A 14,369-nucleotide genomic window follows, 5' to 3' on the forward strand; every position below is an offset into this window, starting at 1 on the left:
TTTCCTATAGCAAACTCTAGAGGTTGGATATTTTCTCATTTAACCCCACACAGCTACTCCAGTCCTTCCCCTCAGTGGGGTGTGGAGGGAGAATCAGAAGGGTTTAGGTGAGGAAACTAAATACAGTTTAATAAGTTAAGCAAAAGTCACTCACACAGGCAAAGCAAAACAAGGAATTCACTCACAGCTTCCCAGGGCAGACAGGTGTTCAACCATCCCCAGGACAGCAGAGCTCCCCCACGAGTAATGGTGACTTAGGAAGACACTCTGAATGTCCCCACTCCTTTCTTCGGACCCAGCTTTATACCAGCCAGCTGATGCCACAGGGTGGGGGATGCCCCTTGGATCAGTTGGGATGAGCTATCGTGGCTGTGTCCCCTCCCAAAGCCTTGTTGCACCCCCAGCAATTTCTGGGTGGGGTAAGGAGCAGAAAAGCTCTTGCCTTGACTCTGTGTCAACGCTGCTCAGCGTTAAGGAAAACATCCCTAATTACCAACACAGTTCCCAGCACAAATCCAAAACAAAGCCCGCTACCGTAGAGAAAAGGAAATTTAACACAACCCCAAACAGCACAGAGATGCTCAGCAGAAAGGTTTTGTCCTGGATCCAACTGAGCCTCGCAGGAGCACCTGCCGGAGCCGGGAGATCACCAACCCAAGCGGAGCCGTGCCCCGTTCGGCACCGAGTCTCTGTTGTTCTAAACATCCATCATCATTACATCCAGCCCGTTCAGACGGAGCCCTCGGCTGAGCCCCGGCACGCCGTGCCCTTGTGCCCAAGCCGCTGCTGCGATCATCCCCGTCGGTACCGCGGTACCGGGGCTGTCCGTGCGCCGGGGCGGGCCCGGGGCACCTGCGGCGGGGACAAAGCGGGGCGGGGCGGGGCGAGCAGGGACCGGCCCGGCCCAGCCCCGCGGCTCCGCCCGCCCCGGCCCGGCCCGGCCGCGCCCGCCCGGCGGCAGCGAGGGAGCGCGAAGGGAGCCTGAGGCTCGGCTCGGCTCGGCTCGGCGCGGATCATGTCGCCATGTCGGAAGTGAGGAAGTTCACGAAGCGGCTCAGCAAGCCGGGCACGGCGGCCGAGCTGCGGCAGAGCGTCTCGGAGGCGGTGCGCAGCTCCTTCGTGCTGGTGAGCGCCGCTCGGGGCCGCGCCCGGGGCCGCTCGGAGAGGGGCGGCAGCGGGAGGAGGGGCAGAGCCGGGCAGGGGATGCGCCGAGAGCGGGCAGAGGAAGAGGCTGAGAGGGCCTGGAGAAGGGGCAGAGCTGGGTCGGGGCTTGGCGGAGCGGGGGATGCGCAGGGCGCGGCGGGGCAGGATTTGGGAAGCGCTGGGTAAAGGATGAGGAGGGCGCGGCTGGACAGGGCAGGGGACGAGGATCTCTCACTGGGATCCCCTCCGTGTGGGTTGTGCCGTGCCATCCCGCCGGGCTCCCCACCTGCCGCCACCGCAGGCTCTGAGCGCTCAGAGCCGGGAGGATCGCGGAGAAGCGGCGCTTGGTCCGGGATGGGGATGGGGATGGGGATGGGGATGGGGATGGGGAGGTGGCAGCGGGAATTCACGAGAGGTGTGAGTGGGGGGCTCTGAGCAAACAGGTAACGGAGTGACAGGGGCAGACAGTGGGAAACCGGCACATGGATGGGGCAGGGCTGAAGGGCACGACCCGGCGAGGTGGGAGGAGCAGGCACTGGCCCGATACATCCCGGGAATCGCGCTCCGGTGTCTGGGGTGAGACTGACGTGCGTTATCAGATGCGCTTCATCCCGGCGTGCGGGATGCTGCAGCAGGTTGTCTTTGTTGTGCTCACAGCTGTGCAAACCGTAGTGCTTTGCCCTGGGAGGATGCCGGGGTCAGCTCGTAGCTTCCCGGGGCTTTGTTGGATATGTTTCACTGGTGCTCATTGAATTACTTTAATGTGTAATCAACTTTGACCTTGACTTTGATAGAAGAAAGGTTAGACAGTGGGATATGCAGAAAGTGCAGTACAAGTTCAGCAAATAATCCCTATTAGTTCTCTACTATTAGATTGAATGGCATGTGCTGTGAAATAAATTGAGAGGTTTGAACATATCTTTTAAAAACTGAGTTTGCTTGTAAATTTGCAGATTTCTAAGCCTGAAAAAAAAGCCATGGTAATAATTCCGCCTGATTTTCTTGTGCTAGTTTTTGCTTCCTATGTGTAGTTGTTTGGGGATCATTATGAGCTTCCATGTGATTTGCTTTCCCTCTTTCATCAACAATACACAGAGTCAAAGGCTTTGTACAAGCTAATGGAACTTGCAGTTAAACATCAAATTGCATATATAGGACCAGAAGAGCTTTGGTATCCTACAGGCAAATGGTTATATGGTGCCTGTGTGAGGTTCCTTCTCTCAGAAGGGGAAGGGATGGGTGGGACTGCAGATGAAGATAAATAAAACCTTGACAGGAACCCAAATGAGCCATCAGAGTCTATCAGGCAGCCACTCTTTTTCTGATCCTCTCTAGGGTTTCATTGCCCATGCTGTCCCTGCCAACTTCTCTGTCTTTCTGGCAGGCAAATCCCCAGAGCTGCTGTGCTGCCTCGTGTGTTTGCAGCCAAGCACCAGAGGAGGGTGAGGGCAGGTGTTTCTGGTCCCCAGGTCCTGGCAGAGTTTCCTGCTTTCGACAGTTCAGCAGCAACGGATAAATCCCAGCACTTGTGCATCACTAGGAAGAGCCATAAGGCACTGCATCAAGGGTGGGGAAGGACAAGCACAAGCTTATAGGACTGTCTCAGATGGCATTTTGACCTTCCTCAGTGATTAAGGATAAGATTTGCTCCAGCAAAAAGCTGGCTCCCCTCTATCTAGTAGCTTGTCATCTTTGTGAGGAAGGGATGTCTGTGTGCTGGCTGTTGAGAGGGTACAGGGAGGATCCTGGGAAATGATGGTGGGGAGTGGTGGAGCAAGGGCGAGACTGAGAAGTCGTAGTTTCTGATCTTGTTCCCGAGGTGAGTCTCAGTTTTGGTGCTGATGGTGCTGGGCAGCTGCAGAGCATTGTGTGAGCACCTCCCCAAACCAAACCCTCTCCTTGCCATAGCCTGTGAGGGGCAGATGGAAGGGCCCAGCATCAAGGCTGTGATCCCTCATCCCGGGGCAGTGCTGAGCTCAGGGGTGCCTCTGGGAAGCAGGGGGTGGCCAGTGGGTACATGGGGAGCAGGAGCTGGCCTTTGATAACTGGATGGAGCAGGCTGGCAGCAAGTGATGCATTGTGTCCTAGGGTGTCAGGAACTGGGACTTTCTGAAGCAGACTGGAGTTGCACTGGAGCCTTTGCTTGGCAGGATCCCATCCTGTTCCTGCATCCTGGACACAGCAGGTGATGTTGAGTCAATAAAAAGTGTGTGAATAGTTTAGTACTCCCTTGATCACCTTGTCAGGTGCCTTGACTGCTTGCCTTGGGGCAATCACAGCTGAAAGCACAGGTGGTGAGCGTGCAGGGTGGTGAGCAGAGCTAATGCTGCAGGTACAGAGCACACACCTCCATCCCCAGGAGGAGTGGGCACCATGGAGCTCTTTCAGTGTGATGGTTGAGCTCAGCACTTTGGGCATTCAGGGCACTCCTCGAGACAAGGATCTGTGTGGAGTAAGAAGCTGTCTCTAGTCAGTGAATGAAATGCTCATAAATGAAAACACCTCAGTGAGGAAAGCTTTTAATGTCATGGAAGTGGTCAGCTTGTACAGAGCCACAATGTGTGTGTTAGAGGAGGTGTCTCTCTAGCCAGAAGTGCTGTGTCCAGCCCGAGGGAGTGCAGTGTCTGGTACAGTGTGGTTACAAAGCTGCTGTCTTACAGGTGCAGTGAAGCCCTTACCATCTTATTCCGTTCCTGGTTTTTGATTTATGCCTGGCTAGTGCAAGGAGAATATTTATGTTGTTGACTTTGGCAGGCTTTTCTCCTTTGTGCTTGCGAAGGGGAAGCAGAGCTTTGTTGGATATGGTGGTGGTTGCAGTCAGGGGAGGCTGTCCCTTTCCAAGGTGTCCTGGAGTACCTGTGTCCACACGCTGCCCTTTGGACCAGCTGCTAGGATGCAGTCAGTGCTGTTCCTGTCAGGGTAAGCAGAGCTGTAACCTGGAGCAATGGAAGTGAGCACAGGCTGTGGTGGGGAGCTCGGGGGTACTTTGGGAAGCACGGGGAAGGACGAAGTGCAGTTTACTTGGGGTTCTTGTTCCCTCTTACTCTGCTGCTGTTCCCAGCATCCCGGCCATCATTCTGGCCTTGCATCTCCTTCACAGCCAGGCGGTGTAGGGGAGGTCTTGGTGGGGAGGAACAGTTGAGCAGGAATCCCTGAGAGCAGGCACAGCCCTGCAGAGCAGCGCTGGGAGTGCCGGGTGCCGCAGGCAGCTGTGCTCTGTGGGAACCCTGCTTCTCTCTGAGCTCTTTTCTTCAAGAGGCTGCGGGGCAGATTGTATCAATTTCAGCTTTGAATGGTCCCTGATGCGTGCTACTGATTACAACTGGGGAGGAAGTTTTGGCAGGCTAATTGACAAATAATGTCGCTGTTTAAATAAACAGACAAATTTAGTGGAAGTGTTTGTTGGCAGGTGGGATAAATGACACACTTGAAAGATAAAGGGAAATTTTAAGATTGGGTTAAGAAAGGAGCAGTCAAAGCCCAAGTGTGATAACTTTAACCATTCTTAACCAAAAGATGACCTGCAGTCTAAACCTTGGGGCACCAACAGTAAAATACTGTGTTAGAAGTGCAACTTCAGAGCCAAAGTGCTGATGGTACCCGGGAGAGGCATCTGGGCTAGAGCTGAAAGAGAGCAGCCAGGGACCTTTGGCAGTGGATGGAGATGGGTGATTTTGGCTCAGACCTTCAGTGCAATCTCCCTCCTCCCATCCTCTGATGTTGCTGAGTAATAGTGGGAAAGTTGAGCAGCACGGCAGGAGAGCCCTGCTCAGAGGCACTGGCTGATGTGGGACCCGGGAGCTGCAAAGCTCAGACACTTGGCAGCACGATGCACAGCTCTTGTTCTGGTGGAAGTGTCTGTGCCCCTCTCCTTCACCCCATCTGCTCCCCACGGAGTGCAGCGGGGCATTGTGGAATTGAGCAGTTTAAGAGCACACATGTGTGAATGAGACACTGGGTCTTTTGACACTGCCAGGACAACAGCAAAGGCTTTTCCTTCTGCCTGAGGATCCAAACCAGCTGCACTTGTTTGGGTGGATGTGAGGCCAAAGCTGAGACGCCCTGTGCCTCCCCTGTCTCTCTGGGATGTGCTCAGCAGCTCTGGGCCCTGCAAGGAGAGGGGGCTGTGTCTCAACCCACGTGCAACTTTTCCAGAAGTGTCGTTCTCTGTGTCGTGACAGAGAAATCAAAAGTGTGGGAGGCACGAGATCAGAGCAGCAAGCACTTGACAAAACACAGATGATGCATTTTCCCACAGTGCTGCCAAACCCAGTCATCTGGTGGCAATTTTAAGTCTCGCACAATTGCTCTGATTTTCTTTAGATCTTTTCTATACAGTTTAACTGAAGATGCGTTTACTGCTTTGCCATAAAGGCTTTAGAAAGGGTGCAGAGCCAGAGTATCTTCTCTGAGAAGGAGCAGCTGCAAAGGATTGCCCACACTGGGTCAGCCAGGCCAGGGGAGCATCCCTGGGTACCCCCAGGGCACAGCTTGGTGGCACTCAGGCACTCATAGGTCTGGGCATGCATCTGCCAGCAACGGCAGTGTGGGAGAACCTCTGCTGCACGGATCCTTGACATGCAGAGCAAGTGTCTGCTCTCTGTGTTGCATGGTGCTGTGGGATGTGCTCCCTGAAAGCTCCCCGAGAGAGGGTGGGCAGTGAGCCAGGAGGAGATGGGTTCTATTTGATCCTATGGGTGGCTCAGTTTCAGTCAGACACACAAAAAAAAAGGAGATATAAAGCTCCTTAATGGTGATACTAAGAAGGTTTTGACTGGAGACAAAAAGGCATTTTGTTCTTTCTGTGGGGTTTTTTTTTCAGCTTAAACTATATTATTAGTGTCTCAATTTATGCTCATGCAGAAGAAATCAGCTTTCTGCGTAGAATCCTCTTTTAATAAGCTAAATTCACTTTGATCAATGTGAAGCCTGTTTATATGCAGCGTTTGTAGTGATCTTGGCACTCAAGAGAGACAGAATATATGCGTGTTCCCTCTGGGGGTAGTCAACATGCTGTGTTTGCACAATTTACATAGAAAACCAGACATATACGAGGCATGGGAGGAAATTCTGCCCCTGCCTAAGTGGGTAGGAGTTTTGCTGTTGGTTTAACCAGGGCAGGATTTTCCTGCTGTGCCCGGGTGCCTCCAGAGTTGGCCACCTCAGCTGGCCCTGGTGATTCCTGTGGAAGTGTTTGTGGAGAGAATGTTGCTCACAGGGGCTTATTCAAGAAAACACTTAAAAGCATTCTTAAAATTCATCACATGCTTTCCTGAATCAGGGCTCCTGTGCCCTGAGGGGCTGGATTTAGCCCAGGGCTGGCTGAGTGCCATGGCCTGGGTGCCAGGGAAGTGGCCAGGTTTGCTCCTGCCTGAGCACACACCAGTTGTGGAGTGGATGGAGGGCACAGCTTGATGGAGAGGAGCAAGGCTCCAAGCACACTCTGCAGCTATAAGGGAACAAATCTCTGGCATACCTCCTACTGCTACCCAGTCCTTAAGAGATGGAGCAATCCCTTGCTCTTCTATGAATGTGTGCTTCTATGACTGTTATAGGATGAGCTGCAGTCAATGTGTCCAGTTCTTGAGGTTTTTGGAGACATTGACAAGCTTTTGATGGGCACAAAATCTTATCCTTCCCGAGGCATCATTTAAATGTTTGCGTCCTCCTGCCTGTTATAGGAAAGCTCTAGGAAGAGAACAAACCATTCAGCAATTGTATGTGTTTATCTCTTACCACATTTTGCTAGCTGGGGTTTTAGCACTGGCTGGGCAAGGTTGAGAGTGGTTTGTTCTGTGCTGAGGACAATGTCATGAAAATGCAGGTGTCCCTGCATTGGCAGCATCTGTCCCAGCCCACTGCCGTCAGTGCAGTGAAACGCCTGGAACAGATGGTTGGTGGTGGTGCCTGCAGCCAATGCCAGCACTGCAGCTGGGATTTGTGCACTCAGAATCCAGTGAGGGGATGGCTTCGGGGCTTTGTTTCAACCTGTTCTGGTATCTGGAGATATTTGCAAGCATCTCCCCCACCACCAGCAGCATTTGAACCAGGCCTACCTGCTGTAGTGTGTAGTGTAGCATCGTATTCTATATGCAGCTGGGTGGCTTTTTCATCATTTCACTTAGCCCTCTGCATGCTGATTTATTATCTCTAATGGTGCAAAATTGCACAAAGCTTTTGACATTTCTGTGGCCTGAGAATGCAAGTCACGGTCACACACAGCAGCTGAACAGCAGCCAGGCATGGGGTATGGCGTGCTTCAGCATGCCTGGTTAATTGGCCTCCTCACTCCTGCTTTGTGCAAGGAAGAAAAGAGTAGTTTCTTATACCTTTGTGGCCATTGCTGTCATCCTAAAAATGCTGGAATATGTTTCCCTGTCACCAGCTCTTTCTATCTCTTTCATTCCCTTAAAAGTACGAATCAAAGCTCTTCCTTGCTGGCTCCTCTTTCCTTCAGCACAGCCCTGACTTGTCTTAACAGCTTTTCCCTGCCTCCTGCTGCTTCTCTAATGGGGTCAGGGCTGCTTGTTCCTGACCCCTTTCTCACCCCTCTCTCTCGCTGAAAAGCAGTTTCTCCTCTCCCCTATTAATATCTCCTGTCATAGGACTGTTCCTGGGGAGCGCTTGTGTCTGGAAGGAGACTCTGCTGGTGCACAGCATTCCCCCTCCCTCATCCTGCCCCTGGCTCCATGCTGGGTGACATCCCCACTGCAGCCTGGCCTCTGTGCCCTGAGCAGGGACAGGGCATGGGGAGGCCGGGAAAGCGCCCTCTCCCCTGTGCAGTAGCAGAGCTGGTGATGTCAGTGCCATGCATTGCTCTGGAGAGCCATGGCAGCCGTACATGAAACTGTGTTTTGGCAGTGGTCAGGAGCTGGAATGTGGGCTGGGCTGGGCTGCAGCATCTGTGTGTGGAGCAGGGCACGTGTCCCAGAGGTCTGGAGGAAGCCAGGGCTCAGAAGGGCAGCTGGCTCTGTGTCTGCCAGGGCTCTGTCAGCCTGCCAAGCCCAGGCTCTGTATTCGGCCCTGGGGACACGGGGTGAGCTGGGGCAGGGACTCAAGGGAGCTCTTGTGCCAGCCAGAAAGGGATGGGGGGGACACAGGGACATGAAAGGCTTGGCAGGAGCTGCCTTTGTGACAGGGGCAGGTAGAAAGGTCATGGTCAGGGGAGGGAAGGAGAGTCTCCATCTCTCGGAGGGAGATGATGGTGCTGGCTGGGGTGGGCTGAATGCCCACAGCGCTGGTGCTCAGGGAGACAAACCCAGCTTCCAGCAGAGAACCACTGTCCATGGCACTTTGGGGTTCCAGGAGAACTCAGACAGGCTTTCCTTCCCCTCTGTGCCTGGAGAACCCTAAACTCTCCCTTGTCCTGTTGCAGGATGCCAGCAATTGTACGGATGTTTTTATCGGGGGAAGCTTTGAGGTGCTTCTGTTGACAGCAACATTTTGTCTGTGCGTGGGTTGAAGCCTCAAAGAGTTGTCCCTTGGAGAACCCATCCACAGTCTCCCCTGCTTTGCTGGGGGGAACAGAATTTAACTTTACAGCCCTTTGCCCCTGTATCCAATGCCTGCAGCCTGAAAATGGAGCACAGTTGAGGCTGAGACAACTTCCTGAGTTGCTGAAACCACCACTGACATGGCTGGGGTTGCCTGCACTGCTGGGCTGTTCTCTGTCTTGCTGAGGCAGCCCAAAACTGGCCTGTGGCTTCCTGCTCTGCTCTTCCCCAGTGCTGCTCCATGGGCTTGGCTGGACAAGTCTCTTGCCCTTGTCCTGGCCCTGTCCTTGCCCCGGTGGGGCTGGGAGGGTTCCCCTGCTCGCCGGGGGCAGCGGCTGCGCTCTTGGCTCAGCCCTGCGTGCGAGTGGTTTCCGAAGTGAAAAACAAGAGTTTGAGACAGACAGGAAAGGGAGGGGTTCTGCTTATGTGCCATTAATTGCTTTAAGATGTTCTGGAGCTGGCTATTCTGGATTTGGATGCTAAATATAAAACTGATACTACATAAATAAATGATGAAATACAAGTGACATCTGAAAAGCACTTTGGGATGTTCCAGTTAAGAACCTAAATAAATAACATGTATTATTGTTGTTGTAATTACTGTTTTCCTTTTTTAGCATGGCCTGTGCTTACAGAACGTTTTGAAAAGTCCTATCTGGAAGAAATTCAGCTGTCCCATAGAAACCAGTACCCTTTTGCCAATTTCTATTAGCTCTATTATCTTCGAAGGAGAAAACCAAAGCTGTGACGTGTTTGCACATCTCTCATGCTCTGCAGCAGATGCTCAGCAAGATACAGGTGCAGTTTTGCTGACCTAGAGCTACCGTGATCCCTCCCTCTGCTCGTCCAGGGGAAGGGCCAGGATGTAGCTGCGCAGGCAGGGACTCGCAGGATTTCAGGTTCTGTGGCTGGGGACTGCAGACTCTGTGGCAGTGTGTACTGAGCTGTCACTGTCACAGTCACACGGAAGCACTTGGTGACCCTGAGGAAGATCAGGCACAGGGGGCAAGAGTACTGAAAGCAATGTCACATGCTTGTCCTGATGCACTGCCCTGTGCAGGAGCAGTGCTGGATCATCTCAAGTGTGTGCTTATGCCAGATGTGGGTCATGCCCCCAGCTGCTGCTTACCAGTGCCTTTCCTGCCGACTCTGCACTTGTTCAAGGCATCGTTTCCAGGGGTGGTGTGTGCAGGTGAAGTGCAGGTGGGCTGGAGTGGCAGCACTGCCTTTGAGGCTGGGCCACTCACACTTGGGCTGTGTACTCTCTCTGCTTCATTGCAATGCAGCTGTTTCCTGAGGGCTGTTTGCTTAAGTCATTATGCAAGAATCTCAAGTTTTCAGGAAAAAAAGTGTCCCTGCCCCTCGTGGCTGCAGAACTCTGTTTCAGAATGGGATCTGCTAAAGGCTGTGAACTGTGGAGTTCACTTCTGAGCAAGTGGAATGAAGAGTCATATGCTGATTATTCTGGCTTCTTGTAATTTCTAAACCAGTTTGAAGACATTTCAAGGCCAGAATTCTTTTTATTTGACAGACCTAATAATGACAGGTAAACGTTTGCATGTCTGCACGGGCATCAACTTTTTGACTGTTTCTTCAAGCCTTGTCCAAGCTGGTGTCTCACACCAATACAATGTCACTCTCAGGGACAGCACTGTGACTGTAGACATTTGCTTTTTCACTGGAAAGTGGGCATTACATTGAAAAATGAGACATCCACCTTACAGAATACCCAGAACCCAGGTTCTGGTACCACCCAGGGCCGTTGGTGCAGGAGAGGAGAGGTGTGGGTTGGTGAAATGCTTTTGCACAGAACTTGGGCGGGGTGGAGGGAAGCACAGGAGAGGGGGCTGACTTTTGCTCCGAGCCTTCAGATGAAAAGAGTGAGTCATTTCCACTGCAGATGTTTTCTTGCGGGGTGCCAGACTGTGCACTCATCCTCCCCTTCCCTGTGACATGGCTTTTCATTTCTCTGCGTTCCTGTAAGGTGCAGCCATCTCTATGCAGTGCAGAGCAGGACACAGCAGCCTTGTGCTGCTGGCACTGCATTTAGAGCTGCAGTGTGGCACAGTCTGGATATACACACACAGCTCCTGCATGGGCATGGGAGTGTGGCCTCTGGCCCAGAGCCCTGTCTGATGAGGCCCTTAGCAATGATGTGTTGCTGTTTAGGGGGTTCCTCTCCTGGCTGTGCAGAGCCTTGCTCTGAGCTGTGTTAGCCCTGATCCCTCCCTGGCAGGCCTCTTCTCCTCACCAATTCCTTCTTCCCTTCCTGATTGCCCATGGGGCTCCTCTCCTGTCTGCAGTGCACACCTTCTCTGCCAGCCCCTCTTCTCTCCCTGACCCCATCCCCTGCCTCTCACAGCTACACAGCCCAGCCTTTGCACAGTTCTTGCTTCCCATGATGTGGCCCCTGCACAGATCCATCCCCAGATGGGTAAAACCCCCATCCCCCATCCTACCCTCCCCTGCTCCACCTTGGGCCAGCTCCTGAGACCCTTCCCTCTCCATGCTTCCCCTGCTCCTCCTCCTCCTGGCGAGGTTTTCCTCCCTTGCCATTTCACAAGATGCTCTGTGTGTTTGCATGCCCACCTTACAATCCATCCTTCTCACCTGTCCCAGGTGCAGCTGTGGTGTCTCAGTGTTTTGATGTCTTCAGCAGAGCCAGGATTCCTGTCTGGACATTTTTCTTGTGTTTTTAAACTTTCATTCTTTTGGCCTGCTCATACCCAGCTTTATTGGCTGTTTTTCATCCTTGAGGTTTTACCATTGTGCATCTGCTACATCCAGCTGAGAGCTGGACTTGCAGCAGGCTGGTGGACACAAGCTCTCCATCACCTGCTGAGAGCTGCCTCATTGCCTCCCTGCTGATTTCTTCCCAAAATGTGGCTTTGCTGAGAACCCCCCGAAGCTCTTGGCATCAGCAAGGCTGCAGTGTTGTGGCTGCTGCCATATGTGCTGACTCACACTGCCTCCCTGCTTGCCCTTCCTCCCCTGATCTCTGTTCCCATCTCTTCCCTTCTGCTGGAGTTCTGAATGCAAAGTCATTGGGGCACAGACTTTATTCTGGCTTTGCAGAGCTTTATGGCAGTTCCAGAAACACTGGATGGCCGAGCCCAGAGTTTATGGGTTTTCATTATTCTTTCTTATGCTCAGCAGTCTGGAATGATGACTTCTCTGTGAATCTGAGCTTTTGTAAGTTGAGCTCTGTAGCCTTTCTGCAAGCTTGAGTGAGAGTGGGTAAATGGGATCAGATGGCAGTGCAGGAACTGGGGGTGGAAAAGGCAAGGAGTCACAAATGTGATACTAAAAAAAAAAAGCTCTTAAAGACCACGCAATTTGAGTTTGCCCTGACCTGATCTTTGAATCCCTGGCTATGGAAAAGCTTTTCTGTGGATAGAAACTGCTCAATTCCATATGCCCATATGGTTTGCTAAGTGAGTTTGCTCAGTTCCCAGGCATCATTTGAATTCTCTCATGTACAGTCAGGTTTCTTAAGCAAAATGAAAAAATGGGGACTTCTTTATGCTGATTTTGAGCTAGCCTCACATTTCCAGATTGTGCATTGCAATGAGGAGTGGTCCCTCTGCCCTGGAGTATTGCCAATCTCAGAAGTGATGTGATTGTAGCTGTGACAGGTATGTCCCAAGGGTAGTTGTACGTCTCCATTTTCCCCTCTTTTAGCTTTTAATTCTCCAAATTTACTTTTCCTCTCATTTTCTGTATATTTCACCTGTTTGATCCTTTGGTATTTATTTTAAAATTCGGGTTTTGCTTGACTTTTCACATAAGTGCACTACAGGGTTGCAGCAGATGAGGCAGCACATAGGCTGTGAAATGGTCACTAAATTTTGGGGAACAGTTGTACACTCTGAGATAATACAGTTGTATGCATACACTTGGCCTGTCCTCTTCCTCTTCTCTCCTCAGCTGCTCTAAACAACCAGAACTTTAAAAACTCATCTCATTTGTGTCTCTCTGGCTGCTTTGAAATGTGGATGCACACACTGGGTAGGGCTTCATTTCTGAGGATGTGAGAAAAAGTCACGTGCTGGGGGCTGCTGAACCTGCAGGTTTTTCAGTGGAAGGCCCAGAGGAAGCCTTGCAGGGCAGGGTGTGAGTGTTTGTGAGTGTTTGTGAGTGCTTGGTGCCCGTTGGGACCACAAGAAGTGAAAGTCAAGTGTGGTGCAGCTCCAGTGCTGGGTTTGGCTTCCGCTGTGTGCAGGCAGCTGCTGAGGGCTGTCACTGCAAAGGGAGCAGAAAATTGGTTACACTGGAGCCAAGCCAGCCTGGTTTGCCATTTTCTTCTCTGGATATTGTTTTAAATGAGGGCTGAACTGATAGGACTGAAAATATAAAAGCTTTCTCGTAGTTTTCCTTTGGCTGCTGCTTTAAAAAAAATCCCCAAGAGAAACATTTTTCATTCTGTACGTTCACATCACTTGGGTTATATCTGTTGTAATTCTGGGAGAAATGGGTCAGAAAAACATTAATCATATGTAACAAAAAAGTGTGTTTTTATGGTATTCAAATGCAGAACACTGAAAGACAGGTGACTGCTGGCTTTCAGGCACTGAAAGTTTAAAACAGAAATGTTCTTAGCTTGTTCATGTGAACTATAGGAGTCATTGTGAGCTTTTGTTTATAAAGCAAATAGAAGGAGTTTTACACACTTTGCAAAATGGGTGCAGAAAGGTGATAATTTAATCTGACTTAAGTCTCCCCCTCTTTGTTAATGGATGATTCCCTTCTAAACCTTTCCTTTGCTCTCTCTCTGGTGTCTTGAGGAGGATTTGGGCTCGGGCTGGCAGAGGGCAGTGGGACAAGCAGGGACTGAGGACCTTACTTGGGTTTTCCCTCATTCTGGGCTCTCTGTGCTCGTGCTTGGCCAAAGGCAGAGCCTTGTGTTGGTGTTTGTGGGCATGTTTCTGTTGAAGTAATTTCTCTGAATTTCCTGTTAAAATGCCAGCCAGCTCGCTTGTGGTGGGGAGTCAATACTCCAATAGACAGGCTGTTGTTCTGCCTGTGCTGTTGTCCAAGTGGAGCCTCGTGACCCAGCGTGGATGGGGCTCCAGCACAGCAGACTCTGCATGGCCCTCAGCAGCCTTGGGGCAGAGGACAGAGAGAGCAGTGTGTGTTTTTGGGAACTGCCTGGTGCGGGGTGCTTGAACCTGAGGTTTTTTCAAGAGGGATGAGTGGGCTTATCTGGGAGAGTGCACTGCTCCCACGTTGTTTTTGTTTAAAATTATACTTTTTTTTTTTTCCTCTGAGATATTTCCCTTGTTTTTTATCCCAGCACAGTGAGCTGCAGTGCTTTGGGCTGGCTGCTGCTGCTGGTTGTCCTTGGGTGCAGCATCCAGAGGAGAGGGCAGCTCACCCCAGCCTGTCCCTGCTGTGTTCCCAGGAGCTCAGAGGAGCCCAGCAGCATCACAGTGCAGTGTCTGCCTGCCCTGGGTGAAGAGCTGTGTGTGCCACAGAGCAGGATGCCTTTGGCAGCACTGCACGGTTTTTTCCTGCAGAAATGCATTGATTTTGTTACTGGACTGGCAGCATTTCTTTGTACTTGGGTATTGGCTTCCCCTGTGGAGGAATTTGTGGTTTCTAAGACTCTAATTACTTTAGTGTAATAGTTTTTCTTCTGCTTTTGTAATGGCTTTGGTGGGTGCCATCTGCTGTTGTGACAGTGCTGGGCAGAGTGATCTGAGCCCAGGGTGGTGTTGGGTGTACACTTCAACC

At 51.6% G+C, this 14,369-nt stretch overlaps 1 protein-coding gene across 4 annotated transcripts in view; it reads left to right on the forward strand.

Annotated features, from left to right (window-relative positions):
* Positions 1-918: 918 nt before the first annotated feature.
* DOCK11 (dedicator of cytokinesis 11) overlaps positions 919-14,369 on the forward strand; it is a 78,227-nt gene continuing 64,776 nt past the window's right edge. For all 4 annotated transcript variants that reach the window (XM_088173177.1, XM_014887105.2, XM_088173178.1 and 1 more), the window contains exon 1: positions 919-1,125. In XM_088173177.1, the coding sequence (XP_088029303.1) occupies positions 1,024-1,125 (102 nt within the window). In that variant the 5' untranslated portion in view covers positions 919-1,023. The remainder of the gene's footprint in view (positions 1,126-14,369) is intronic.

Source organism: Sturnus vulgaris, chromosome 14 (genome assembly GCF_052056855.1).
Source record: "Sturnus vulgaris isolate bStuVul1 chromosome 14, bStuVul1.hap1, whole genome shotgun sequence".
In the NCBI taxonomy this organism is placed as follows: domain Eukaryota; kingdom Metazoa; phylum Chordata; class Aves; order Passeriformes; family Sturnidae; genus Sturnus; species Sturnus vulgaris.